We start from the raw sequence: 26,608 nt of genomic DNA, 5'->3' as shown, positions 1-26,608 counted from the left end.
CAACAGCTTGTTAAGTGGCAGCATCTGGCTCAGAGTCAGCATCAAAAACTGAAGAGAAAAGACTAATTGGAGCAAATCTCCAAACTTCAGTGACATTCAGGCTGGCTGGGGGATGAGATGCTGCTCGACTCGTGCCTTGCCGTCACCCAGAGGGATGCAGTGCCAGCAGATGACTCTCGAGGKCTCAGTGCATCTTTCGTGGGGTCTGCACCCAAACAGAGCACACTGAGCCCGTGTGTGTACACCCAGCACACACATACACGCTGCCACCGTGCAGCTCACGCTGCCACCGTGCAGCCTGTTGTCCCACCATCTGCTGCATCGRTGTCTGTCTGGCCAAATTAGCAAGAAAAGGCAGTCTACTGGTAACTGTCACAAACACGTCCTGTCCAGTGCCTTTTATTTTCCCTGCTGCCTCCAAGCTTTTCAGAGGTGGTTCCCGCATAAGCAGACTCAGGATGATATGAATGGAGGTCAGGAGACGTGGGGCTTTCAGGTAACAGCTCCATGAGCAAGACCTTCCCAGTCCTACCCTCAAAGCCATCAAGCACCTTCTATAATCCTGTGACAAAGGTCCTTGCACATAGATTAAGAGCTAGGAGAGCAGGGTAGCTCTGATACAGGTGGTCACAGCTCCAGGGGTGGCAGTTTGGACAGGAGCATGACAGGAACATTCATCTTCAGCAAATGAAACTCKAGTTGTTGCAGCTTCACTGCTAGTATCCAAACCAGCTGGGCTGCAATCTCTTAAGCACATATTTAGTTGCAGTCCTAACACACTAGGGCATCACTCTGGGGTCTCTTATCTTAGCAACAGAATCAGATTTGTTTGGAAATAAGAATCTCTCCCCAATTAYTTAACGAAGGAAGAGAGATTTTGTGTCCTGATGGTCGAAATAGGAGGAGCAGTTCCAAACTGTTCTTATCCTATATTCTCAAATGCCATTTTCTAAATTAAGCATTCCTGTTGCTGGGAGAGAGGCTGTCACAGAAGAGACAGACAGATCGCGCCATCTGACTGCTATTCAACATACATTCAACATGCATGGTCGTCATGTGCAGCGGGACTTGGGGCACCAGATGGCAGCATTTAGTGCCTAGAGATGCCGGAGCAGCCGGTGCTGACAGTTCAGGACTCGYCTCTTCAGGCTGCTGAAGTGCCTGAAGACTAGGCTGAAATCTTTCTTCCTCCTCTGCCTTGATCATGATACCACTGGGCTAGAATAACAAGCAAGAGCAAAGCAAAAACACTTGTGTCTGCTCTCCCCACCCCTTTCACAGGCAAGAGATGGCTTCTTATGCAAGAGATTCTTCCACTCCTTACTAGGAATGCATCTTTTGCATTTCCCCTCCTGCCTTTTTCCCCACTGGAACACTCCAGGCCCTCAATAGGCTCCTACATCTCCCAAGCATCAGCAAAGGACTTTCAGCAGATTTAGCCCCTGCCAAGAATTTTTTCCTCTTGGCAGATTTCATTTTTCAACTACTAGACAGGGTCTTTATCTGAAAGGGAAAAGGTTGACTGACATTTTAACAGTAATAGATATGAAAAGATGTGTGACCCTTCTTGTGCGGAACTGCAACATGCTGGATGCTGTGGCTGGAAGAGGGTCTGCGAGCCACAGCAGTTGCTTTCACACTTTCTTTGCCCCGTTTCCTCTTTACGGCTCAAATCTATATGCTATGGGGTGGAGATTGCAAGCCAACATTTGTCATACAGTTGTTTTCTTTTGCACTGAAAAATATTCAAAGTCAGATGGCCACCTTCCGAATGGGATTTGGTGTTAATGTTTGAGCCAAGGTGGTCACTGTGATGACTACAGCACATGCAACAGAGCTATTGCAGTCACAAGACTTTTGGGTGAGGGCAGATCTGTCCTTCCCAACAAATGCATGAGCAAGAGTGCCCTCCTGGTGTCTGGCACAAATCTCTGYTGTCCCTGCCAGGTGTGACACATATAGCAGACCTAAAGAAAGAATTCAGCCCCTCAAAACTATCTTCTTCCAAAGCTGTGCTCCTGAAAACCACAGTTCAGCTGTTTCCTCACGTAAGAGGCATCAGAGATGCATCATTTCTTTACAAGAAAGACCCAAGGGCTTCTGCATACAGCACCTCAGCATCTGTTTCATGTCCTGAGCATCCTAGTGTGCCAGAGGAGGACAGATCCCGAGATCCCCCAGTTCTCCAGGGAGGATYTTGCAGCCACCCACCAGAGCTGTGCACAAGCACCCGTCCCAAACGCCACCGAGGGTTTTGTTGGGCAGAAACAGGGCAAAAACGCGTTTCCTGCACCTCTGCTGACTGAACAGCTCTCGTAGGCAGCTGGCCGAAAGGAAGATTGGCCAACGCGGTTGCAATACTCGAGCTACAGAAATAGCATTGCCCAAGTCTCAGATGTTTTTTTATGGCTCTGCTTTATCAAAGCTTCGTTTTTAAAACCAGCTCATTTTAGTCTTGTGCTATTGCCCGAGCAGCAAGCACTGAACTGCAGCAATTGCTCAGAAACTGACTTTTTTATAAAAGAAATACAAGACACTGACTCCCTGATTTCTTTAAGCTTTTTCCTGCTCCACAAACCCACCTTCCCTTGGACATCCCCATTTCAAAACCAAACTCTGTTGAGGCCACAGGGACAGCCTCAGCCCATTCAAACCCAGCTTTTCTGTTTCATTTTCAGGTTTCACTAGAGCTCCCCACTAAGCTCCCCTGAATAGAAGATGTTTCCCCTCCCAAACACGATGAATTTGAAGCGGTCCCCCCGCTGCCTTTGTGGTGCAGTTCATGTGCTCTGGRTCCTGGGGACCATCTGCCTCAGCCTCGCTCCAAGCAAATGCTGATTCAAAGCTGTTTGTTTTCATATTTCTTGAAATCCATCATCTTCACAGTTGCAGGCCTTAAATCTGAARCAAGGGAATATTATTGACACTTGAAGGCCTGTATAGAGCAAAGGGGAGTAATCCAGGCAGATATATGTGTCCACCCGGGATCTGCCTCATTTAGATGGTATTGCATGTAGATCTTTTTCCAGACGTCCTGTGGTGCACATCAAGTGATCTAGGGCCAATGACTTCAGCACTCACATGAGGATTACTCATCTAATTAGGGGGTTTGCAGGCTCTGCCCCTGTGTTTCTGTGCACTGTTAATGTCATTGTACTGGATTGTATAATATTTGTCATTTAAAACCTGGCTCTAGGTTTTTTTTCCCCCCTATTCTTTCACTGGTGACTTTTATGGTCAAATGTATCACTTGCGACACAAATAAGCTGTTCCCTATATACAACAGCAGTAAGTTTAGGCCATAAACAGTCAGAGTCTTCACAGCATTATTATCTAAGGATGCTGAAAGGGGAATCTTTGTGAAAGGGAACGACCTGGGTGCAGTCACAGTGTCCTTCCCAGCTGGTTGGTCCAGCAGTCGCTTCCCTTGCCTTGGTTGTGGCAGAGCTGCTGCGGGACAAAGGCCCCGGTGGCTCCGGGCAGGGCGCTGGGACACCCCTTGGTGCCCGGGTCACCCTTGGTGCCCGGGTGACGCCAGCCTGGCCCGAGCGGGTGCTTGAACACCCGAGCTGGGGCTTTCCTGACAGCCCCTTCCAGGGCGGCACTACCGGCTCTTCCCCAATTCCTCTTCCCTAATAGTGAGCAGCTCTTCCCTACTTGCTGCCCTGAAGCTCCCAAGCTGCCATTTGCAGCCCGCGCCTCATATACCATAGTATGAAGTAYGGTATCGCCTATACCACAGTATACTATAGTATGTAGCACAGGGTATAGCCTATGGGATCGGGGGAAGAAGGTCGATCTGCCCTCCTTTTACTGCACTGGGAGAGCGGAGTTGCTCCCAGGCCCCTGGCAGGAGGGACACAGGGATTCATGGAGCACTCCCAGGGCCTGCGTGGGGAAAGACGCGCCAGATGTGCCCCCTCCCCTCCAGATGTGCCCCCTCCCCTCCAGATGTGTCCCCCCCCCGCCAGCTGTGCGGGCGCGGCTGACGCAACCACAACACCACCACGTGGCCGCGCGCGGCCCTTCCCCGCCGCCAGCCAATAGCGGCCGGCACCGCCCCGCCCGCGCCGCGCCGATAGGCCGAGCCACGGGCCAATGTGGGGCGGAGGGGCGGGCTCGCGGCGGCTCGCGGGCCAATGGGCGGCGGCGCCGCCGTGGCCGTTGCCGTGGCGGCCGCGGGGCCCGAGGCGGAGCCGCCGCCGCTCCCGCTCCATGGAGGCCGCGGGCCGGGAGCCGGGCGGCCCCGCGCCGCTCACCTGCTTCTCCTACAACCAGGACTGCACGTAAGCGGGCACGGGGGGCGGGACGGCGACCCCCGCACGGCCCTCCCCTCCGGCGCCGCCCCACGCGGGACCGGCCCCACGCGAGCCCCCCTTTCCCCCCCCGGCCTCTTGCCCCTCGCCGGGCCCGGCCCTGTCCTGGGGGGAACCCCCCGTTCCCCTCTTCCTGCACTGGCTCTTCCCGCATTCACGGGAAGCGATGCGTTTTTCTTGCATTTCTGTGGTTTTTGTTTTTCCTCTCCCCCTGTCACCTCCAGCTCTTGGTCAGAAACTGCCCCTCTTCCTCCCCCCGCAAAGACCCTTCCTGGCTGCCTTATTGGGGGCCCAGAAATAACCCCCCGGCTGCCCCGGGCCTCCCGTGGAGGCCRGATGCATCTTGGCCAGGGCTTCTCTCCATCACAGCTGTTTTTTTTCCAAGCGGGATGGCCCTGGCACAGCCCGCAGGGCGCCGGGATGAGATCAGCGGGGCGGGCAGCGGTGCCTCCCACCTGGGCAGGCCCTTGGCTCCACGGAGCCGCTTCCTGCCCCTTCCTGGGCGTCCACRCAAGGAGCAGCCCAAGGGCGGCCGTGGGAGCCACGTCTGGACCAGCCGCAGACCCCGACGTGGCCGCTTGTTCCAGCTGGGCAGGAGCAGAGGCTGCTCCCGGCACCGTGTGCCCTGCGCAGCCCCCAGCAGGGCAGGTTTCCATGTGAATGGATCTGCCCACGGCTCAGGATACAGCCCCTTTTCCAGCTCTCCAGGCACCCGCAGCCCAGAGGGCTCATCTGCAGCCAGCAGCTGGAGGAGGGTCCATACGTTCCTATAGGGTCATGCACCCAGGTGCTGCTTTGGCACCTCACTGTGTGTAGGCTGAGGTAGGGCAGGATGAGTTGACTTACTCCATTAACCACCTTAGCTCGAGCGCAAGCGGAGGCTGAAGTTGCCCCTGCACAGATCACTGTGCCAGGAGCCACCTGCGTCCCTTATCTCCCACAGCTCCTGCTGTAACCTGGAAGCAGCGAGAACTGAACTTGCTGACTCTTGCCTTATCTTTACAGCTCCCTGGCAATTGGAACCACAACTGGATACAGGCTTTTCTCCTTAAGCTCTGTGGAGCAACTGGACCAGGTCCATGAAAGCAGTAAGTCTCCCATTTTACTGCACAGAAATATTGGCTGACAGCTCTTAGCTGCACTATTGCCCTTCTCATTTGCCTCAGGGGAGCTATTCAGCTCACTGCTATTACACAGATGGCATCTGCTTCTGCTGCGCCATAGCAGGAGAGAAACTGTGCCCGTTGCTGCACCAYGCACAAGGGCCTTTGATGCAAGCTACAGCCTTGGAGAACCTTCCTAACCCCCAGCAGTATTTTAACAAATTTGGAGGAGTCCCACAGATTTAGAGCTCTATCACTTTGGTCTGAAAGCAGCAGTCTGACCTGCTCACACAGGGCTGCTCTGCAGCGTTTACTGCTGCCATGTGTTGGATACACGTACAGGAGACCTTAGGTCCCCACTATCACACCAGATAACAGGCCAGCTTTGGGCCCAGTGTGGTATTTGCAAGAAATAAGTTTTTGAACAAGTTTCCCATGTAAAAAGGATTTTAGTTCTGCTCAAAGCAGCATGTAATGCACTTAGCCTCATAAGCCATACCTCACAGAACTCACACTCTGCTCTGGTTCAGAGCATCACCAGGCTCAGACTTACCCCAGCCAAGACACAGTGACACGAGGGAGATGCCAGTCTCTCCCCACAGGTTATGGATGAAGCCTGGGCAACGAGGCACAGCTGCCTCTGGAGCAAAGTTCAGACTCCTCTCTGCCTCACRACGTAGCTCAGCAACTACATAGCCATGTTTTAAAGCTGCTCAGGAGTTTGGGTTGCCCCCAGAGCCCAATCAGAGAAACAAATCCCTGCTAGTGACACATGCAGGCTGATGAATTGAGACTCAGGCAGTCCCTCTGGGCCTCCAGTAAGGGACAGCCCAAGCATCCAACAGTTTGCAGCTATCTGTGCTAGAATTCCTGGATGATTTAGGGAACGGGCTCACAAGGACCACTGTAATGGGGCTGCACCTCAGCCCAATGGTCTCTGCCACACACATCACACCAATGTTCACCACAGCCAGCAGCCATCCTGGCGCTCCCTAGAAACCACAACTGCAGTAACGGAGAGGGGAAAAATGCATCTTTGCTAGGAAGGCTGGGAGAAATCGGGGACTACGCAGGAAAAACAAAACAACAAAATAATTTACAGAGTTGCTCCTTACCTCCAGGAGGCCAGGCTCATTTGCTGCTTCCAGGAAGATCCCTGACCAGGCTGCTTAGGACACTCATTTCCTTTGATAAGGATGAGCTCTTCCTCTTTATATCCTGTTCCCAAGGATTAGCTACAGCTGGGGGGGCCTGGCCAAGGAGATCCACAACAGGGCTGTCAAACGGGCTGGCTTAAGTTCTGCTTCCAGGGCAAGTCCATTAACTCCTTCCTCCTTTGACCTAGGTGCTTTGTGCCAGATAGTGGTAATTTTTAACAAAAGCAGATACTGAGCAGCTTAGCAGTGAACCTTTCAGGTGGATTCCCTCCTGAGCTGTCTCACTTCTCTTTACAAACAAACCTGCCATGTTCCAAGCTGAAAACTATTTTACTCTCCTCCTGTACCTAGATGAAATCCCAGATGTTTACATCGTGGAGCGCCTGTTCTCCAGCAGCCTCGTGGTTGTGGTCAGTCATGCCAAGCCACAGCAAATGAATGTCTACCACTTCAAGAAAGGGACAGAGATCTGCAACTACAGCTATTCCAGTAATATTTTGTCCATCCGGCTGAATCGTCAGGTAAGAGGCTACAGAAATTGGCTAGCCAGYGTTGTCCCACTTGGTGCTTTTGCTGGTGCTGGTTTGTGGTCACTGTGAGTCCTTGTTTTCCCAACAGTTAAACAAAGCTTCTTATTGTTTGCCTTCCTGCCTTTTCAGCATGCAACTTGGCTTTAAAAATACCTTTTCATCCTCTTTTCCCTGTTGCATTCCAAGCCCTGACTTTGGGTTTCAGCCCGTCTCTGCCACCTCTCTTTGGTTTCAGAGGTACAAAAAACGTTCAGGCCACCTTGAGAAGTTTTTAAGGGCTCTTTCTCAGAACTGACACAGTCTTGTGGCAGCCATGAAGCTTTTTTGGAGGATTTTATGTCATCTTTTCTTTTTGTCTGTAATTATTTTCAAAGTGTATGCCATAAGGAGCGGAGGACATTCTACAATGAAGAAATAAGCAGTTTGTATAATTGTATGCAATCAGCCTCTCCTAGCTTAGCAACAGTGGATCCTGTAGTAAGACTCTCCCATAAGGAAAATGGGTTGAATTTCCAGTAAAACCATATTTGTCCAGAAGTTCCTATACTACAATTAAATTTGTGCTAAATTGATTTCTTTCCCCTGAGACTTACAATGCAGCTGGCAAAATATGGACTTCCCCTTAATTGCAAATAGGGGTGTCCTTGTGTGTGTGTGTGCACCGTGGTTTGTCTCAACGCTGGGAAGAAGGCTGCTCTGTAGGACCAGGGAGAAGCCTCTCTGGGTTTGGCTTCACCGGGCTGCAGTGAATTCCTGCTCAAGAATTCCTGCTGAATTCTTGGAGAAGTTTCCTTTTTTTTATTTTTTTGGCTGCCTCCACACCCAGTGCGTTTAAGTCATCAACATACAGATCAAGTGTTTAACTTGGCTGACATCTGAGTGAAATTTTAAAGAGAAATACTGATGAGCAGTTGTGTCGTGTACAATGTGTAGCTGTTGCAGCATCCTCTGCGAGTTTCAGTCAAAAAAGAGCAAGGATAAAACCCACTCCTCAGCTCAGCATGTTTTACATGATGTTAGTGTGGGCTGTGGGACTCCATGGAAGGCAGAGGATCAACCTTCTTTACCACCCTAGGGCTTGATAGCCTGTTCTCCCTTCCTGTCAGTTGTGGCTCTTCCTGGATTTTGTCCCTGTTGGTGCCAGCGCCTCTTTGGTGCTTTGCTGCCATCTGAAAACCTCCCTGCACGTGTTCAGCAGCAGCAGCAGCGTGTTTGGCAGTTCTGGGAAAGCGGCTGGTAGCTCTGCTGAAACGGSCTGCATAAATATGACTGTCATTGACAGTCTCAGTTCACGGGTTGAGGGCTGTTACTGTAGAAAGGGAAAAGCCTTCCTGGAAATGCARAACGGCTCTGACACAGCCCCAGATGCTGTGGTTAGCAGGAATAGAAGTGGGAAAGGGTTTCATCTGAGCAGGAATGGCGGAGCGAGGCAAAGATTTTTCTAATGTGGGTGTTTCAAGTTAGCAACTAAATTTCCACATTTAGATACTAAATAAGTGGCCTCATTTCTAAAGAGGCGGAGGCTTCAAGTCCAGGGGTTTGGGTGCTTCAGCTTCAGGATCCCAGAGAGTGTCAGGCCTTGCATTGGATATTTTCAGGGCTTCTGAAAGCACTTTCACTTAGAAACACTCTATCCATCTGCTCACATGGTGCAAATACTAGATGTGAAACATGTAGCCACATGTCAGTTTGTCCATTGTAACCAATTGTCATTAAGAACAATTGCCAGGGTATCACTTGGATGCATCTTCCTGTTCCTGGGAATGTGGTAGAGCAGAACTGAGGAGTAGCAGAGGAGTTGAGATTTCCTATCTGCTTCCCAAAACCTGAGCAGGTGCAGGCAGCTCTCAAAAGCAGGGCCGTGCAAAATCCCAGGCTCTCCAGCAAGGACAGGGGTTGGAGCAGAAGAGACCACCGTTTTGCTGCATTTCAGTGTGTCCAAAATCCCTGTAGAGCTTTTCAGGCGGTGAAGATTTGCTTGTGTGAACTGTGGGAGGGCAGATAGGGGCACTGCCCTCGTACTGAAGTTATGTGCGTGTCCCTTGTGCTCTTGCAGAGGCTGATTGTTTGCCTGGAGGAGTCAATTTACATCCATAACATTAAGGACATGAAGCTTTTGAAGACTATTCTGGATACGCCTCCAAATACAACAGGTAAGTGCAGGAGACTGGGTGAAAGGCAGAGATCAGCTCTGCAGAGCCACAGCGTGAGGCGTGAATTGAAACCAGCCTGTGGTTTGTGTATTCTTAGCACAATTAATTCAGGGCTGTGGAGCCAGAACCATAGGAGGAGGTCAGTCTGGCTCAGAAGAAACGCTGCTCTGTCCTGAGCAAATGCCTCAAAGGAGAGCTAAAACAGGCGGCATAGTTTGATTTCACCTCCCAGGCTYGTGGGTTCTCAGTGCCGCTCACAGCTTCATGGAATGTGCCTGGATTCTCCGTTGAAAGAGCAAAGCTCTGAGGCYGGCCAGGGCCACAAGTTTCCTTCCACACGTAGGGCAGCTTGAATATTTTCTTTGGGGCTTCCTTCCCCTTCCTTCCGTGTGTTTGGTGTCCGTCCCTGGCGTCTTAGCAATGTGGACACAGGAGCCCTGCTTCCCTGCGCTGCTGGCATGAGTCAGCAGCCGGGGCCGTGGCACAGGGTGACGCTCCTTGCGGGCCTCTGGCTTCACCAGGATCTCCTGGCTGTGGACACGCTAAGGTAGAAAGCCCCTGTACTTGCCCCTGTGCTTGGGGTTGGCTCCCAAGGTGATCAATGCCGTGAAGAGCACCCAGAAAAGGCAGCCGGGGGCCCCACAAATCCCACCGTGTCTCCGAGCGAGCTCTGCCGGGAGCTCCCGGGAGCCTGGGCTGCCACCTGATCCCGTTCCACGTATATGTGAGGAGCCCAGGGGGCAGGGCAGGTGGCTGCAGAACAAATCCGTGCTGCGCGGCGGCGGGTGAATCCGGCTCTCCCGTTAATGGGAGAGGAGCTATTTTTGGCCGCAAGGAGGGCAGCTTGGCCGAGCGCCCGCGGCGGCCGCCTGCGCTCTCTGCTAGCCGGGCCGCGGGCTGCAGCATCTCGGCAGCGCTGCTTGCTCGTGCAGTTACTGCTCTGCTCACGCCTGGCTTCCCAGCTTTCACGGGACGCAGCTCCTGCCCTGACCTAGTTCAGGTCCTAACAGATGGTCTCTTCATGTGGATTAAACATACTGAATGCTGCAAATATAATTAAAGTTTAAAACCTTCCAGCGCAGGCAAGGAGGGGACACCCATGCCTGGAGCTGTTCTGCAGCAGGGCAGAATGATCTGGTCATAGCTTAAAAGCAGCAGCAATCAGCAGTTGCTGGGACATGACCGGGTTCTTGCGGATCACAGGACTTCATACGAACTTAATATTTTAAAACTCCTTTGCTGCTGCAGCAGCTGTCGCTGGAACGAGGCTGGCGGGCTGCTCTGCTCTGCAGCCGGGGGGAAGGAAACGAGGCCCCGGGGCTGCGCGGGGCTCCCTGCGGCACCGGAGCGTCTGCAGCCCCAGGATGGGCAGGAAGGCTCCTCTCCCCAGTGCAGCCCAAGGGAGGGCTGCGGCCGTGCCTGGATGTGGGTGCCACGAGGGCACCGCTGCGGGAGCAGGCAGGGCGCTGTGCCAGTCRCGTCCCTGCCGCTCTGCTCCCCGAGCGGCTCCTCCAACAGCCCCATGGCCCATTTCTGTTTAAAGCTGGGAGTCCTGGTGCCAGCGACTCCCAAGCCAGAGGCCTCGTTTCCTGTCATCCCCCCGGCTGCAGATCCAGCAGGACCTGCTCCTGTTAGAGCAGGAACAACCCTCTGCAATGCTCAAGCCACTGCCGAGGTGCTGTCCTGAGCAGCACCAGCACCAGGGCTGTTGCTCTCCTGCCTCCCGCACTGCCCCGCGCGGGGCAGYGTCTGCAGAGGCTCCCCGTCGGTGTCCCCGGAGCTCCCTGCGCATCCCCGAGGTCAGCTCAGGCCGCCCGTGTTTGTTTTCCCCGGCTTTTCCGTTGGCCTCTTCCAGGCGGGAGTGGAGCAGTGGGTGAGTCACAGCCCGGCCGGCTCCGCGCGCTGCTCCGCTCCAGCTCTCTCCTCCTTGGGATGCGCCGCTTCCCACGGGGAAGGCCCCGCTCCACGTGAGCCCACGTGAGCCAAGCACCGGGTGCCCTTGCCCGTCCCCTCAGGGCAGCCGCCCCTTGGGCTGTGGGCTCGCAGGAACGATCCCAGCCCTCCGTTTCCTTATAAACAAGGACCCGAAGCCGGCGCCTGGGCTGCTCCGCCCCGGCTGGGCCGGCGCCAGGGCAGTGTCTGACTGACGGGTGCAGCAGCGGCACCAGGGAGAGCAGGGAAGGGAGCCCCGGTGGCCTCGGGGACGCGCGTCTCAAGTTCAGGTTCCTCATCCATGGCGCTCGTTTCCCTCCCTGCTCCTGTTCCCCTTTTGCAGAGCAGGAAAAGGTGCTGCCGGGCGGGCTCCGCAGCGGGGCCGTGCGCTGGAGCTGACGTGTCCCGCTGTGTCCYGCAGGGATCCCGCTGGCCCCGCGTGTGCCCTGCAGAGCTCCGTGCACCTCGGGGCGCAGGAGAGACCCCGAGGCCAGCACGATGCCGGATCCCGGCTCTTGTTCSGCACGGTGTCCGGACAGGCTGTGTTCGGGGCAGGCAGCCGTACAGTCCCGTACCAGCAGGTGTCCCCACGGCCGAGGGCTTCCAGCCGCTCCCAGCGCCAGACGCTGCCCGGGAATGGGAGCACGCTTGGCCTCCCGTGGGCTCCGGGCCGCGGTTCCGCGGTCAGTCCTGCCCCCGGCCGCCCTCAGCCCGTCCTTCCTGCCTCGCCAGGTCTCTGCGCTCTCTCCATTAACCATGCCAACTCCTACTTGGCCTATCCCGGCAGCGCGGCCAGCGGGGAGATCGCGCTTTACGACGGAAACACTTTGGTAAGAGTCAGCTCGTCCTGCRGATCCCGGCGGGGCGCGAGCACAAACAGCGTCACGGCGAGGCCAGCGGGGCCGTGGGGAGGGATAAATCAATGTTCTGCACCATGGGGAGCGAGTGCCCGGGGCAGGCACGTCCCCCGGCCCCTCGTGTCAACGACCGGCTGCCTCGGGGACATGAGCACATCCAACTCCCAGGCCTGGGTAATCAGAGAGCGGGATCCCTGCCCTGGAGCCCGAGGGCTGGGCCGGATGGGCTGCCCCTGGGAGCTGCAGCAGCAGCACGTGCAGCACCCTGGGTRGCTGCTCTGCCAGCCCACAGGGTGGGAGCCACGTGGGACCAGCACCCACGGGCAGGGTGAGGTGTCCGCAGCTCCCCGGAGCCTGTCCCTGGCTACGAATAGGGTCCTCATTATCCTGCTGTTTATGCCAGGATTTTGGATTTCGTAACGCTGCTGTGGGAGCTAGCAGGGGCTAAGGATGTGCGTGAGGAAGCCTCTGCTCTGAGGGCTGCTAGCAAGGGCTTGGGCTCCCTGCAGGTAACGGCTGTGCAGAACACACTGCATGGAGGTCATGCACACAAAAACACGCCGGCCTTCAGAGAAACTGCAGCTGCATTTCTGGTGAGGAGCTGCAATGAGCTTTGCTTCATCGCAGTGACTGTGGCAGGTGGAAGGTGGAGCGTGAGGCAGAGCTAAGAAACGCTGAGGGTGCAGAGGGGAGCTCAGAACCGCGTCCTGACCCCATGGCAGACACGCTAGGTGGGTTTGGGGCAGGGAGCACCTCCCTGGCGCATGCGAGCAGCAGTGTCTCTCACACATCACCTCTGTCCTGCAGAAAGATGCCTGCACCATCGCTGCCCATGACGGGCCTCTGGCTGCTCTGACCTTCAACTCTACCGGCTCGAAGCTGGCGAGCGCGTCCGAAAAGGTGAGTGAGCGTCGCCCGGAGCGGCAGGGCTGCTGGAACAGGAGCGCTGGGCGGCCTGTCCTCAACGGCAGGAAGGGGCAAATGGAACGATGCTGACTGGTAAAAGGGCAGTTCCTTGGGTCCAGGTTTACCCCATGTTTCAGGGCTGACCAACAGGTGCAGTCGTTGCCTGTACTGACTCTTTGTGGTGTGTTAGAAAAAGGGGCTCTAGCTCTTTGCTTTGTTCCCATGTGATATTTCCACTTGCATTTTTTGCAGGGCACAGTCATTCGTGTATTTTCCATTCCTGGTGGGCAAAAGCTCTACGAATTCCGGCGGGGGATGAAAAGGTCAGTTTATTCCTCCATCAGTGACAAGTGTTCAGAGGGCTCTAGGAGCCGATGTGTAAACAGAGGGACATGGCAACGTCAGATCCTGGTGGCTTTGGCATCTTTTGCAGAGAGAAAACAAGTGTGAGCATATCCAATAGAAATGTCTTTGTGCCAGGCAGCCACGCTGCTCCCAGCCGCCTCCGGCAAGTTTAGTGCTCAGTTCAGTGTGCCACAGAACAGGGCAGCCACAGAGAACAGAGGTAGATTCAGCCCATTTGCTGTGTCCTCCTTTGTTCCTTACTTCAAGGAAGTCCCCAGAGTCATCACCAGGCTGACCCTGGCCTTCCCAGAACGGTTGTTTGAAGCTACCAAGYGTTTGGGGCAGACCCCAAGCCTGAAGGCAGGGATGGGCCGCTGCTCCCGTTCAGCAGGCTCCCTTGAGTGTTTTCAGCAGGTTGTTTCCAGTATTTTCCCTATTCCCTGACCTGCCTCTCATTCCTTCTGCCAGTGCAGCGACTGCTGTAAGGGAGGCACCGTGGCGCCGGGGAGGCTGCGCAGGAGCAGGGTCCCACGTAGCTGCCCTGCCCGGTGCTTTGCACATCCTCCCTGCCCTCGGCAGTGCCAGACGCTTTAGCTGCTCCACAAGAGGAAGCACAGATGTGCACAGATGTTTTCTCTGCAGCCAGCTGTGTGAGCAAGGATGTCGCCACCTGCCTGGTTTTCATCACTGCGTCAGCTCTGCTGAAGGAGGGGATTAGGGAAGCACGAGTCAGGCACGGCCCTTCTTGTAGCCTGCRGACTCTCCTTCCTCTCCATCCGCTTGTCCATGAGCTGAACCTAACGGGTCCCATTCTGTGACGTGCCATGATGTGACCGGTCTTGTCCCTCCTTGGCACTAGGTATGTGAACATCAGCTCCCTGGTGTTCAGCATGGATTCCCAATTCCTGTGCGCTTCCAGTAACACGGAGACCGTGCACATCTTCAAACTGGAACATCTCACGGACAGGTGAGGGGGCTCCGAGTTAACCTGCTGGCTGCAGGGCTGCGCCTGCCTCGCGTTCACTCTGGGCGTCTGTCACCGTGGTGGGGATGGCATGACAGGACAGATGCTGTTACCCTGACACCTCACTGAGTCTGCTGCATCCATCATCTCTTTCTAGGCTTCCTGGTGCTCTCTAAGACTATTTCTGTAGCAAATGCTAAAGCAAGGCCATATAGTGGCCACATCCAGGTTTCTCACATTGCAGTGGCAGCTCAGAAGAGTTAGTGAACAACAAGAATCAGCACTGCATTGTTTTTCTTTGGTGCCAACAAATCAGTCCTTCTTGATAGGAAGCGAAGGGCTTGTGCAGGGATGCATAGGGGTGCAGCTGTGCTCACTTCCGAAGAAGGCCTTGAGATGAGGAACATTTCGGTTGTTCTGGCTAGGTGCAGCAGCCTCACTGTTCTTGCTTTGTGACCCTTTCCCCAGCCGACCAGAAGAGCCTCCAACCTGGAGTGGTTACATGGGGAAGATGTTCCAGGCTGCCACCAACTACCTCCCGGCTCAAGTTTCAGGAATGATGAACCAGGATCGAGCCTTTGCTACTGTCCGCTTACACATCTCTGGACAAAGGAACATCTGTGCCCTTTCCACGTGCGTAGCAGCAGCCGTGCTCCCTCTGCCACCCCAGCTGCTGCACAGACGTAGCTGTCTGCACAGAGCACAGCTGTTGGCCATTACCTTGCACCTGCAGAGCAGCACACGTGTGTATACGGGTGCCTTCTGCGTCTGGGCTGCCTTCCATGGGCACACGAAGGGGTCCAGGATGGAGGTGGAGGTCAGGCTGCACTGCCCTGAACCACCAGCAATAACTTAGGCCTGTGGATCGGGCCATTTAGTGCAGCTGCCTGTGGGGTGCTCCTAGGCCGGGCATGTTCTTCTGGAAGCAACTCTGTGGGTGGCTGGAAGTCCCTCCTTGCAAGCAGCAGCCCAGGGCAGGGGGTGCAGAGGTTCAGCCCTTTCTCCTTGCTGCAAACACTTGGCTCTCTTGGCAGATCAGTGCATTCAGGCTCATGCTTTCCTCATTAGGATCCAGAAGCTGCCTCGCTTGTTGGTGACGACGTCAGATGGACATCTCTATATCTACAACCTGGACCCACAGGACGGAGGGGAGTGTGTGTTAATTAAGAAACACAGGTAACTAGACCTTGAGCGCACTGAGGCACCAAGCACATCTGATASAGAAGCTCATCTTCAAAAATAAGAGAAATGTTGCCTGAAAGTACAAGAAGGGAGCTGTAGGAACAAGGATACAGAAGAAGACCATGGACATTTCCAGTCCCTAGGCAGCTCTGGGGTATTTCAACCCAGATGGCAGAGGTGGGCACGCTGGGTCTTGGGAGATGTCTGCTACAGCAGCCACAAATGGCCAGAGTGGCAGGAGAGCAGAGCGCAGCCCCTAGGCCTTGCTGGGGGTTACAGGGGTGATTTCAGGGGTGATCACATGCAGCAGGACCGGGCCCTTGCGTGGACATGAGCACATGCGTGTTCACATGTGCAGCAGCCAAGAGGGTCTCCGTGCTGCTCTTTAGCTCCAGTGCAGACTCCGACAGGTCCGTAAGCCAGGTCTGGGCTGCCCGGCTCCAGATATGCCGCCGTCGGCACGCGCTCTGAGCAGCGACGTGGCTGCCTGCCAGGAAAGTGCCAGCAGTTTTTGTAAAAGCCACAAAACAAAAGCACTTCAAAGCTGAGCTGTCCAGCGTGCTCCGGCCTGCCGCCACCTCCAGGCCCCGCTGACGCCCGCGTGCTGCTCTTGTGAACTGGCAGCGCCGCTTCCGATGTGGGTTCCTCTTTTAGCACCAGAAGGGGCCTCTTGGGTCATGAGCTAAATTACATCATAGCAGCTCTGCTCAGACTCCATCCGAAACCAGCCCGTGCTGCTTTGCCACCTATTCCGCTCCTGTTGGAAGCCCTTTGCATCCCCCTCTGTGGTTAGAAACACTGTTTTYCTTTGTGATCTAAAGCTTTTGTGGCCAGTCTTCCCTCTCCATTCCCATGCCAGCATTGTCCTGCAGCTGTAATAGCACTTTCCCTGTCTTTTCCTTCCCTCTCCTGCTTTATTTGTCCAGAACAGTGGTCTCCTCCCCTGCAGCTCTGCCTGGGCTGCAGAGGGTGCCTGGGTGCAGTGTCACAAATGGGTGATGTGTTTCAGGGTGGCCCAGTGCTGCTGGAGACACAGGCAGGACCAGAGCTAACGTTCCTCCTCTCCCTTGTTCCTAAACAACTAGTCTGCTTGGCTCAGGAAAGATGGAGGAGAACAAAGAAAATGACCTCCAGTCTCCGTTACCTCAGTCTTACGCAGCAACCGTAGCCAGACAGAGCACAGTGCCTTCAACTTCAACCATGCCAGGTGAGTGTCGGGTCGCTCGTCCTCAGGCAGATGCACAAAAGCCTCGTGGGGCGGAACGGGAAATCCTTGAACTGTAGAGGCTCGTGGTGGCCAGAAACATGACTTGGGCAATGCACGTGCCAGGGATCTCGTGAGCTTACGGGTCATCCTCTGCCCCTGAGAACAGGCCAGGAGTTTGGTTCTGCTTCCCAGGACTCACTTCTGGTACTTGTGCAGAAGCCCGCGAGGAGAGCAGTGAGCACGGGCACCTTGTTTTACACTTTGTCAAACAGCAGCTGCTGCTAGACTGGTGTCCAACAGGTAAAGCCACCGTTATAGAAGTCCGATCTCCAGATTTCATTTTGCCAAGATCTCTACAGATTTTCTTACACTTGTTAAACCTTTCAGTAATGAAGCAAGCACCGAATTGTTGTAGGAAAGGACTCGGCAACTCTCAGGTTATTGTCTCTTACCTTAGTGTTATTTTTACTTTGGCAGGCTATTCAGAGGATGGTGGTGCCCTGCGAGGAGAGGTCATCCCAGAGCACGAGTTTGCAACCGGACCAGTGTGTCTTGATGACGAGAATGAGTTTCCTCCTGTGAGCATTCAGGATCCCTAAAACAGCAATACAACCCTCATGCTAAGAAGAAAGTATTAACCTCTTACAGAAGAGATCTTGTTGCCCCTACCTTGTCCCAGTTCACTGTGAAGCTTAAAATAACTAATTAAGCTACAGGGACAGTGCCAGGAAGATAACACCCCCACTCAATGGCAGCTAGGGCTGGGGAAAGATGATGAAATTTAATAACTAGAAATGGATCTAAACAAACCAGCTGAATGAAGCTCAGGTGCAGAGGGATGTTCAGATCCAGATCTCACCTTTGTGCCTTGTGCATATCTTGAGTATTAACAGGAATAGCTTCAATTTGAACACACCTCATTTAGAAATAAACACTCACTATTCCCTGCAGCATTTTCAGTCAACCGTGTTAGTGAATGGGAAAGCAACCAGGATATAACTGAGTATCACCGGGCTCCTTAGTTCTGAGCTGACTAAAAAGCAAACTCCTTTACCCAATATAAAGAAGAAAAGCCTAACAGAGCTCTGAATTATTTTATGATTTTTAAATGGCATCTTCTCAGTTGTCATTGGAGGGATATACTGGCTTCTAGAAGTCTAACTTAAGCCTAGCAGTGTCTCTCCTGTTCCTCCTCCTACTATACAAGCATTTATTATGTTAAATATTTAATCCTTAAATTCACAGAGCTTGGTTACCATGATAAGAACTGGTTGTAATTAGTACAGCCTTCATAATAGTAATGCATTGCTACAGCAGCATATTGCAATGGATTTCAAGTTGCAAACTTGGCAGACTTGTGAATCCCTTACTCTGTTTTTAGACATCCTGCTGCTGGAATTTTGCCTGAAGGAGGAGGAAGTAAAAACTTTACTGGGGACCCAGGATTTGTTCCATATGTTGAGGCTGACCTCTTCTGCAAGGCACTTTAGGCTGATGCAAGTGTTATGAAAGAGATGACTAGCTCGTGACTCCATTTTAAACACTACCTAAATCCAGCTTTTCAAGTCACATAAGCTTTGGGATCAGTTCTCTTTTGTTACCTGTAGCAAAACCTACTACAAACTCAGAACAGAAGTGTTCTGTTTGTCCTATTCCATTTCCTAGGAAGGATATTTAAAATGTCAGAGCTGCCGGCGCAGGACCTGGGAGGAATGCTCCTAGGAGGCAGAAACCCTCTGCTTTCTCTGCACCTACGCTTGCATGTGGGGCTTGGGCACAAGCAAATCCTATCACAGAATCCTATCACAGACATGGCAGCTCCTCACGCTGCTCCTCCACGAGCTGCSCCGTCCTGCTGAATGAGCCCCATCCCTGCTGAACAGCAGCAGGCGCTTTATTAATAGCCTTGTATCTGTCAGAATCAACCTGACAGAGCCACTTACGTGTGTAGTGCAGGGAGGAGGCCGTGTGGGAAGGAAGGAGCTTTCCAAAAATACTGTTCGATAGGTGGTTTAGCAATAGCAGCTTCCAGCTACGGCCTGTGCACGAGCACCTCTGCTTTGCCCCTCTGGTGCTCGTGGTAACGTGTTTTGCATCCGCTGTCCTTGCAGCACTGGCTCCTGCTGTGTTAATTCGTAACAAGAGCTGGTCAGGATGTTTTGATGCTCTAAATTTTCACTGAGCTCTCTTGTTTTCTCAGTGCTGAAATGTTCGGTCTCAATGACTCGTTCAGAAGGGGGTTCGGTCACTTCTGTGCGAAGGAGGGAGAGAAAACCTGACCTTATCCAACAAAAATGTTTTGACAGCATTCTCTTTTGTGGAAACGTGGGAAGGGTTTTGTTTGTCTTGCAGTGTGCAACAAAAAGACGTTCAAAAACCTCAAAACTTGTGACAAAATGGAATATTTGCCCACAGCCCAGGCCACGAGAAGGGCTTTGAACTCGGATATATTTCTGGGGAGGAGCAGCCCCCAGCGCCCCTCTGATTTCCAGCATTTTGCCTTCCCCGACCTCAAGTGCTGGTGAGGACTCCAGAGGCTCCTATAAGGAAAGAGAGCTTCAGTCTAACACCAAATCTGTTCCTGATTGCAGGAAACTGTCTCTTCATTAACCAGAAGGAGGGACAGGTCGGAGAAGAGATGAGATACCTGGGGAGGACGTAGGTGATGTTAAAGACTGGCCTCAACGAGGATTAATGTGGATGCTGTTCCTGGCTAGGCCAGTACTGCTGAGGAATCCTGTAGCAGGAGGTTATCCAAGTTCAATTACAGATCTTGTTTGCGTTGATAGGGCTGGATTAAAAGCTTTTGGGTCCACTAGGGAGGCTGGAGTTGCTGCTGATCTTCTGTGGAAAGTACTTAGATGTTACTGAGATGGACAGCAGGCTCAAATGTAACCGCAGGAAAGGTGCTGGGCCCGAGATGGCTGAGAGCAGCTGCGTCACCCTTGCACCCATCAAACCCTTGCAGCAGGGCAAGGACGAACCCAGCTCTGTTTATTTGACATTGGCTTCTGCTTTGACCTACAGTTAGGGCTGCAAACGGTGTGTCAGTTCCTGCTGTTTTCCAGCTATCTGTCCAAGCAGTTACCCCTTTTGCATTAGTTGGTGAGAGCTGCAGAGGATTCGGGCAGTTTGGGGATGGTGGGTATATGCTCCGTGCCGGAGAGAGCTCAGGAGCCATCCCCGTTGCCCCCCAAAATCACCTTTAGAAAAGCTGTGGGTTGTGCTTTGAGGTGCCACCCAAGAACTCCTACAGGATTGGGCCACGATGGATCACCAAGGCATGCTGACCTGAGGAACAGCTACCAGCAGGACTTTTAAAGCTTCTGAGCCTCAGTAGATAAGGTGTCTTTCTTCTAGCAGGTTCCTCAGGCTTTTCCAGGCTTCCAGCATCACTGCCCGCCTGTGGCTGTGCCCCTGAGCAGGCTCTGTGACCCGGGGCCTGGGGAACAGAGCTGATCCCAAGGTTTTATCGGAGTGTGGCTGCATTCGGTGCAATAAGCCCAGGCCGGCGTGGAACCCCGCTGCTTGTGCGGGTCTTATCCTGATGATCCCTGAAGGGCATCCTCATCCCGGTTCCTCCTTGAAGGACGGGCAGGAGTGTCACGCCTGCGGTGTCACCAGCCCCACAGCCACAACGTTCCCATGGCCGGAGCGTGGCCAGGCTCCCCGTCCAGCTCCCTCTGCCTCCAGCAGGCCCYGGGGCAGCCCGGCCTTGCAGGATGCAGCCCAGCTTGTCTCGAGGTCCCTCTGGCAACACACAGCCTGGTGCCAACACCGTGATCCTCACAACGGGGCAAGTGACGCTCCCAAGTCCGTGCAGAGTCCGACCTTCCCGCAGCGGAGGCTGCAGGGACACGTGCATGGCTGGGAGACATCGGGGCGCTTCGGGAAAGGCTGGAGCTGAGCGAGACGCGGAGCTGGGCTGGTGTCCAGCAGAGATCCCCTTGGGGACAGAAGCTTGGCGGATACTTAGGGTTCCTCTCACCTAAGGGAGTGCTGAGCAGGTTGTGACTCCCACCTCGGCAGCCCAGGTCGATCCCAAGTTTTGGGAGGCYGTTGGGGAGGCAGCGAGTCCCACCCTCCCGAATCAACACGGTGGGTCTGTGCTCAGCAGGGCCGGGCAGACACGGGGCACAGCTGTCACCGAGCCAGACGGTTCCTGTTCTCAGSCCTGTGAATTTGGGGAGGGGGAAAATAAATAAACCAGCTTCCCCTTGAAATGGAAAGCAGAACACGGCAGGAGTTTCCTCCCCGTTCTGCTCCCATGTGCATAAAACCGACTTGAAACACACCCTGTTGCTGGGAAAAAAAAAAGAAAACTTAAGGCTGCTGTGTTTTGATTTTGGTAGATAATCCTGTGCCGCGGAGGTCAGCCGGGCAAAGCGAGGAGGTCGTGATGGGAAGCAAACATCCGCGCGCAGGACGGCGGCTGGGAGGCCCTTCGGAAAAGCCAGGAATGTCCAAGAGAGGGTCTGTGAGTCCCACAGAGGAGAGGAAGAAAATCCCAGGTGGGGCCCTGCTTTTTCCTTGAGTGTTTATCTGAGTACCTGGCCCCGCTAGTCCCTTGTTCGCATCGGGGTCTGGGTGGGGTGTTCACGTACTGTATGCACAGCGCTATATTTAACAAATTCCATGGTAGAACCACAGTGTAAATGCTAATTTAATCAGATTTGTATGTAATAACCAGAATTTTATATACTTGTTTTTCCCTTTTCTAATTTATGCTGTTTTATGTGTATAAATGTACTTATAGGAAGATATATTGAACTTATGTCTTTGTACAGTATATACATACTATTTTACCCAGGCAAAGTATTTTTGCAGTGATATTAGAGAAGATGAAATGTGCTGTGTTTAATGACGGAGAATAAAGTCACAGCCTGTCCCCGGCTGCCCGTGCTCCTGCTGTTCTTGGTGGGGCCCTAAAGATGTCAGTCTTGATGAAGTTTTAGCGGGTGGGATGGTGGGTCCCAGAAAAGGAAAGGTCTGAGAGAAGGACCTGGCTGCCTCAATGGGAGTCRCAGCTGTTTCGGACAGGCCTCATTGGGCTGCTGAGACACCCTGGCCGTGCTGAGGATGCAGCTGCTCCTGTGGCTCTGCCCTTGCAGCTCTGCCTGCAGCCTGGAGCTCCAGGGCGCTCCGCTCAACTCGCCCGAGGCTGCAGCTACGCGCTGGGTAAAAACGAATTGTTCCCAAAGAGGTGGCAGGGAAGAGGCACCCTGGCTCTGCACCCCRGCCCTGCACCCCTCTCATGCACATTCCCAAACAGCCCGTTCAGTGACCTGGCTATTTGTGAGCTTGGAGTAACCCCTGCACTTCGCAGTGTCTGTGCAGAGCAGCCTTAGTCCAAGCTACAGGTTGTGCCCAGCAAGAAGCCAGGAAAGGACAGGGCAGCTGGCACCAGAGCCCAAATCCCTCTCTGCTACAGACAAAGACCCTCKCAAAGGCCCCTCTGGTCTTTAAGGCAACTTCAGTTGGAAAAAAAGCCTCACTTGGCAGCTAGAGAAGCAGGTGCTTCATTTCCCAGAGCACTCACCTTGTCCTGGCRCGGAAAAGGCAGGAAATATTCTCTCTACAACAGACTTCCAGGATCTCAACACCAGCAAGGGATGTTTGTTTGGAGGCTGTGGGCGGTCCCTTCCTTCCCTTCCCTTCCTCACGCTCCCCTAGGCCTCTGCTATAAGGCTCATTTTCTATCACGGAAAGGCAAGAGAATCTCCCAGAGGGATTCACCACAAGCCAGCTCGTGGAGGAGGCAMTTTTCATCCAAGACCTGTCTCCTCCTCAGCTGAAGAGCTCTACAAAACCTCATCTCCCTTCTCTTSCACAAGCCCAGAACCAGCAGGTAACTCCAAGACCCGCTCGGCTGGCAGCAATGGGCCTGCTGGGGGGACACTCCTGCTCTGTGAGGAGCTGCAGGAGAAGGGACCTTCTCCACCCAAGCCCAGACACTCAACTCACCTACACCGGTAGGGAACCACCACAGCCTCCATCCCCATCCTCCAAGGGCSACCTCGAGCCCAGAGCCAGGCTGAGGAGCAGTTATCACAAGGCGGGATCAGCCACGGAGCAGTTTAAGCCATCGGGAGATTAACCACAAAGCTGCCCTGCTCCCTCTGTGTGAGGGTGCAAGGCCGCGGGCGCCGCGTGGCACCGGCAGGCCACGTGCCGGGCGCTGCAGCAGGGAATCGCTGCAGGATCCTGGGAATAATCTGCCACAGAGACGTTGTCCGTCGCGATGTCCCAAAGAGCTTCTGCGTAAGCCCTGCGGACGGCAGGCAACAGATCCTGGTATTCCCGGGATGCCACGTCCAAGGGCTCCTGCTCCCGGATATCGTGATTCAAGTTGAAAATGAGCGGCGGCTCGTGATGCTCCTCCGGCCCAACGCTTCCGTCGCAAGCCCGAGCTCCTCCTAGGCMGGGAACGAGAGGAAAACCCTGGTTTTCCTGGGAACCCCACTCCCAGGCTGGTCACCACTGCCGAGGTTTCACTGTCACCCATCCATGACAGCCGTGCCTGACACTGGGGGGAAAACACTGCAGAAATGCCCTAAGGGAGAGGCCCCAGGGTGGCTACASGGTCTGGCAGGAATTTGCCCTGGGTGGTTTTAACTTGAGGGTTCAGCAGGAGCTGCAGGACTCCAGCCAGGCTGCAGCCGGGTCTCCAGGACCACCCTGGACAGAAGGACATCTGGAGGCCGTGCGGGCATGGAGGGACCACGAGCAGCCCCTGGGCTGAGCACACTGACCACAGGGAAGCAGAAGAAGCCTGAGAGCAGCCCAAAGGTTGTGGCTGCCCGGACACGAGGGCAGCAGCGAGATGCAGCTGAGAGCTCCAGAGAGCACCGGCAACCGGAGGCTCTGGAGGCAGCGCAGCTCGATGGACCCGAATACCCAACCACAGGATGAGGCACCCGCTCTGCCCCACGGCCTGAGCGACACTCCCGAACACAGAGCAAAACCAGACCTTGCCAGGGCCCAGGAGTCACAGCCCTGCAGCAGGAAACCGGCTTTGATGTTCTGTGGAACGGCACCCTCAGGCTAAACACCTCCTCAAACTAGCCCCAACCCCTCAGCACTGCCCTGTTTTTAAGCATGCAATTTTGTTTTGGCCCAGAAAAGCCCCACAATTGGAATTCAGGGGGAAGGGAGGCAGCCAGAGAGGGGCTCTCAGTGCACAACGTCCCAACATCGGGAGCCCGGGCCCCTCTGTTAGTCCAAGAACACTTCCAAGGTCAACAACCCCGTGCTGCAAAGCACATCATGCAGACACGTGTGGGCATTTACTTACTCCTTGCTGGGAAAGGAAATACTTGTTCTTGCTTGTATTAATCTGATTTGGCTTTTAAGCCTATCAGCGGGGAACCAAGAACTTCTCAGCAGGGAACCAAGAACTTTTAGATGCTTTTTCCTAAACTTTTATCATCTCCAGGATGGACGTGGTACCTGTTGTGTAGAACACCTTGTACTGAGCCACTCGTAGCGCCTCTATCTCTCCGTCCTTCCCAGCTGCACCACTGTTGGGGTGAAGCAGAATCTGCASGAAGAAGCAAAGATCCCCCCTCAGACCACAGCAGGGAGGGCTGCTCTGCCCCACAGAGCGCTGCTCCCTCCACACATGACCACATCCCACCCGTGCACACGTTCAAAGCTGCCATTCAGCCCCCGAACCACAGGAGCTTGTCAGCAAACCACATTTTACCTGCTGAAAGGGCCACAGATGTGACAGCAAAAGGCCAGAAGGAAACAGGAACATCTTGCAGCTCTTTGTAGCGTTTGCCCTGGTTCCTGCTGCCTCCCAACAGGAGCAGCTCAGCGCTTGGGCGGGTGACATGAGCCCAACTCCTTCATGGCAGGTGACACCTCTGCCGTTGCCGACGAGAGCCCGACACCCTCTCCTGTTTCATCCTCCTTGCTTGTCCTCAGCCACAGCCCCCTCTGACAGACATCTCATGCGCTCTCTTCCACAAATSGGTATCATTTCCCAAATGCAAACACAGGCTCTCCTCTAGATTTGCCCCAGTGGTACCAACCCTTGGAGCTGATCTYCCCACACCGGCTCTGCTGCAGGAGTGGGATCCCGAAGACACGAGACCATCCAGAAGAGAATGTCTGAGAGCCACCAGCCGACTTTGCAGGTGTCCTGCACCCACCACGGCCCTGCTGTACAAGGGGATGCCAACAGGACACGCATCTTCATCCCTCCTGCTCCCGGCAGGGACACCCGAGAGCCCCGTGCAGTCGTCCGGGGCCGGCCAGCAAGCCACAAGTTCAGCATGACCTCATGTGAGCAGAGGCTGTTCTCTTGGTTAGGTGTTGAAACGCCGGTCACGGTCCATCTCCTCGGGCTGACTCACCCTGTTCTCGGAGCGCTCCCTGCCCTGACAACCACAGGCAGTGGGAATGGGGTGGAAGGGAAGGCGGGAAGGGCGGGTCGGATCCGTGCGTTTAGGGCCCTTGATCTGTGCAGGACGATTGCCCTGGCACACACGAGCGAGGAGACAAGTGAGCTGGACGGCTCAGGGGGCTCGTCCGTCAGCCAGGGTCTGCTCTGGAGCCAATGGCTTCACTGAGTGATGAGTCACTAGAGGCTTCCTCCCTAGGAATGGGGTTTAGAAGTGATTCAAGAAATTTCCACTGYGCTGAAAATTAGAAACATCTGCTGAAGTTGTAGGCAGCTGCCGGGCCAAGTTTAGTAACAGCGTTCGCAGCTGATCCGCGCTCTAACGGCTGAGCAGGTGTCCTGGGAACCGCGGCACCCCGGAGCGCCCGGACGCCGCCCCAACGGGCCCTGTCCTTGCAGCGGGCGGGATACGGCGGGACACAGTGGGATACAGTGGGATTCCCTCCGCAGCCCCAACCTAGGAGCATCCAACCGGGAGCAGCAACCTCCACTCCTCTTCCATGTCAAACCAGCTCCAAGAGCAGGAATCAGGGATTATTTATTTCCTGATTTAACCAGCACCTTTAGCCYGACAGCTTTAGCTTGAGCAGCCCAGAGCCCCCTTCGGATGCTCCAACACCGGGGAGAAGGCACCGAAACTTGCTTTGCCACCAACAAGGTTCTTCCTAAACGTGCCTCGTGAAAGCCCCAAGAAGAAAATCTGCAATTCACTGCGACAAATGAGGTGTTTGATTCCACTGAGCCCTTCCAAAAAACATTCCCAAGGTTTGTGACCCACCTATTGATTGGTGACGTTATATAAAATGAAAAAAAAAAAAAAAAAAAAAAAAAAACAAAAACAAAAAAAAAAAAAAAAAAAAAAAAAAAAAAAAAAAACCCCAAACAATTCCCCCATAAAAATCTTCTTTCCTGAACTTAGTCCTCCAGGCTGGTTTCCTAAGCGAGCAAGTGCGCGGGGAGCAGGAGCACATCCCTTTGACATTAAGCGAATGGAAAGAGCTTATTTGCCCGACACTTGTACCCTTGATACATTTTGTAGGATGTGTTTATTTTTACTGTAAATAGCCCTTGCTCAAAGCTGGGCCTTGGCGGCGGCCCCGGCGCAGTCACAGCTTGTCCCAGTGCCTGGTGCGCGGAGCAAGGTTATTGCGGGGAGCTCACGCAGGGAAACCTCCGGAGCAGGAGGAGCCCGGAATGAGAAAAACAGCTGCCGGGGCCGTGCGTAAATGGAGCGGCCGGGCCGAAGGGGAAGGGCCCTCGGGAGGGCTCGAGTCAAGGAAAACCCTGCGACATCAAAGGGGCTGCTGCTCGGAGCCGCGCGCCCGGGGCGGCAGCTTCGCTCGCTGCCAAGCGCCTCGCAGGCTGCCAAGGCGGGAGGTGCCGGGGCCACGCGCGGGAAGCGGCCGCCGCGGCCAGATCCGCGCTGAGCCGGAGCCTGCCGTGCTGCTGCACGCTGCTGCACGTCCCTGCGCATCGCTGCATGCTGCTGCACGTCCCTGTACATCACTGCATGCTGCTGCATGCTGCTGCACACTGCTGCACGTCCCTG

At 54.4% G+C, this 26,608-nt stretch overlaps 2 protein-coding genes and 1 long non-coding RNA gene across 3 annotated transcripts in view; 1 reads left to right on the top strand and 2 right to left on the bottom strand.

Annotated features, from left to right (window-relative positions):
* Nucleotides 1-382: 382 nt before the first annotated feature.
* Nucleotides 383-6,720, bottom strand: LOC112953633. The gene is made up of 2 exons (XR_003250590.1): nt 6,535-6,720; nt 383-1,218 (listed from the first exon to the last, which is right to left on the bottom strand). It is a non-coding gene; the product is annotated as an uncharacterized LOC112953633 (long non-coding RNA).
* On the top strand, nt 4,207-21,391 carry WIPI1 (WD repeat domain, phosphoinositide interacting 1). The gene is made up of 13 exons (XM_026046714.1): nt 4,207-4,286; nt 5,322-5,404; nt 6,928-7,097; nt 9,163-9,259; nt 11,924-12,021; nt 12,856-12,948; nt 13,207-13,277; nt 14,159-14,266; nt 14,732-14,896; nt 15,332-15,439; nt 16,531-16,652; nt 17,130-17,230; nt 21,005-21,391. The coding sequence occupies exons 1-13, from the start codon at nt 4,216-4,218 to the stop codon at nt 21,050-21,052; spliced, it is 1,335 nt and encodes a 444-aa protein (XP_025902499.1). The 5' UTR covers nt 4,207-4,215; the 3' UTR covers nt 21,053-21,391.
* A 264-nt stretch (nt 21,392-21,655) lies between these two features.
* ARSG (arylsulfatase G) overlaps nt 21,656-26,608 on the bottom strand; it is a 20,693-nt gene continuing 15,740 nt past the window's right edge. Inside the window, exons 10-11 of the mRNA XM_026046857.1 lie at nt 24,102-24,192; nt 21,656-23,068 (exon numbers count right to left, since the gene is read on the bottom strand). Coding sequence (XP_025902642.1) covers nt 22,746-23,068; nt 24,102-24,192 — 414 coding nt within the window. The 3' untranslated portion in view covers nt 21,656-22,745. The remainder of the gene's footprint in view (nt 23,069-24,101; nt 24,193-26,608) is intronic.

The sequence above is a fragment of the Nothoprocta perdicaria genome, unplaced genomic scaffold (genome assembly GCF_003342845.1).
Source record: "Nothoprocta perdicaria isolate Ctin4 unplaced genomic scaffold, notPer1 scaffold_46, whole genome shotgun sequence".
In the NCBI taxonomy this organism is placed as follows: Eukaryota; Metazoa; Chordata; class Aves; order Tinamiformes; family Tinamidae; genus Nothoprocta; species Nothoprocta perdicaria.
This window is presented reverse-complemented; position numbering and strand designations above follow the sequence as displayed.

Bases quoted from the DNA above. Each gene is read 5' to 3' on its own strand.
- WIPI1 (XM_026046714.1), top strand. From the start codon at position 4,216: ATGGAGGCCGCGGGCCGGGAGCCGGGCGGCCCCGCGCCGCTCACCTGC. The intron at 7,098-9,162 runs GTAAGAGGCTAC...GTGCTCTTGCAG, and splicing joins CCATCCGGCTGAATCGTCAG to AGGCTGATTGTTTGCCTGGA. The intron at 9,260-11,923 runs GTAAGTGCAGGA...CTGCCTCGCCAG, and splicing joins TACGCCTCCAAATACAACAG to GTCTCTGCGCTCTCTCCATT.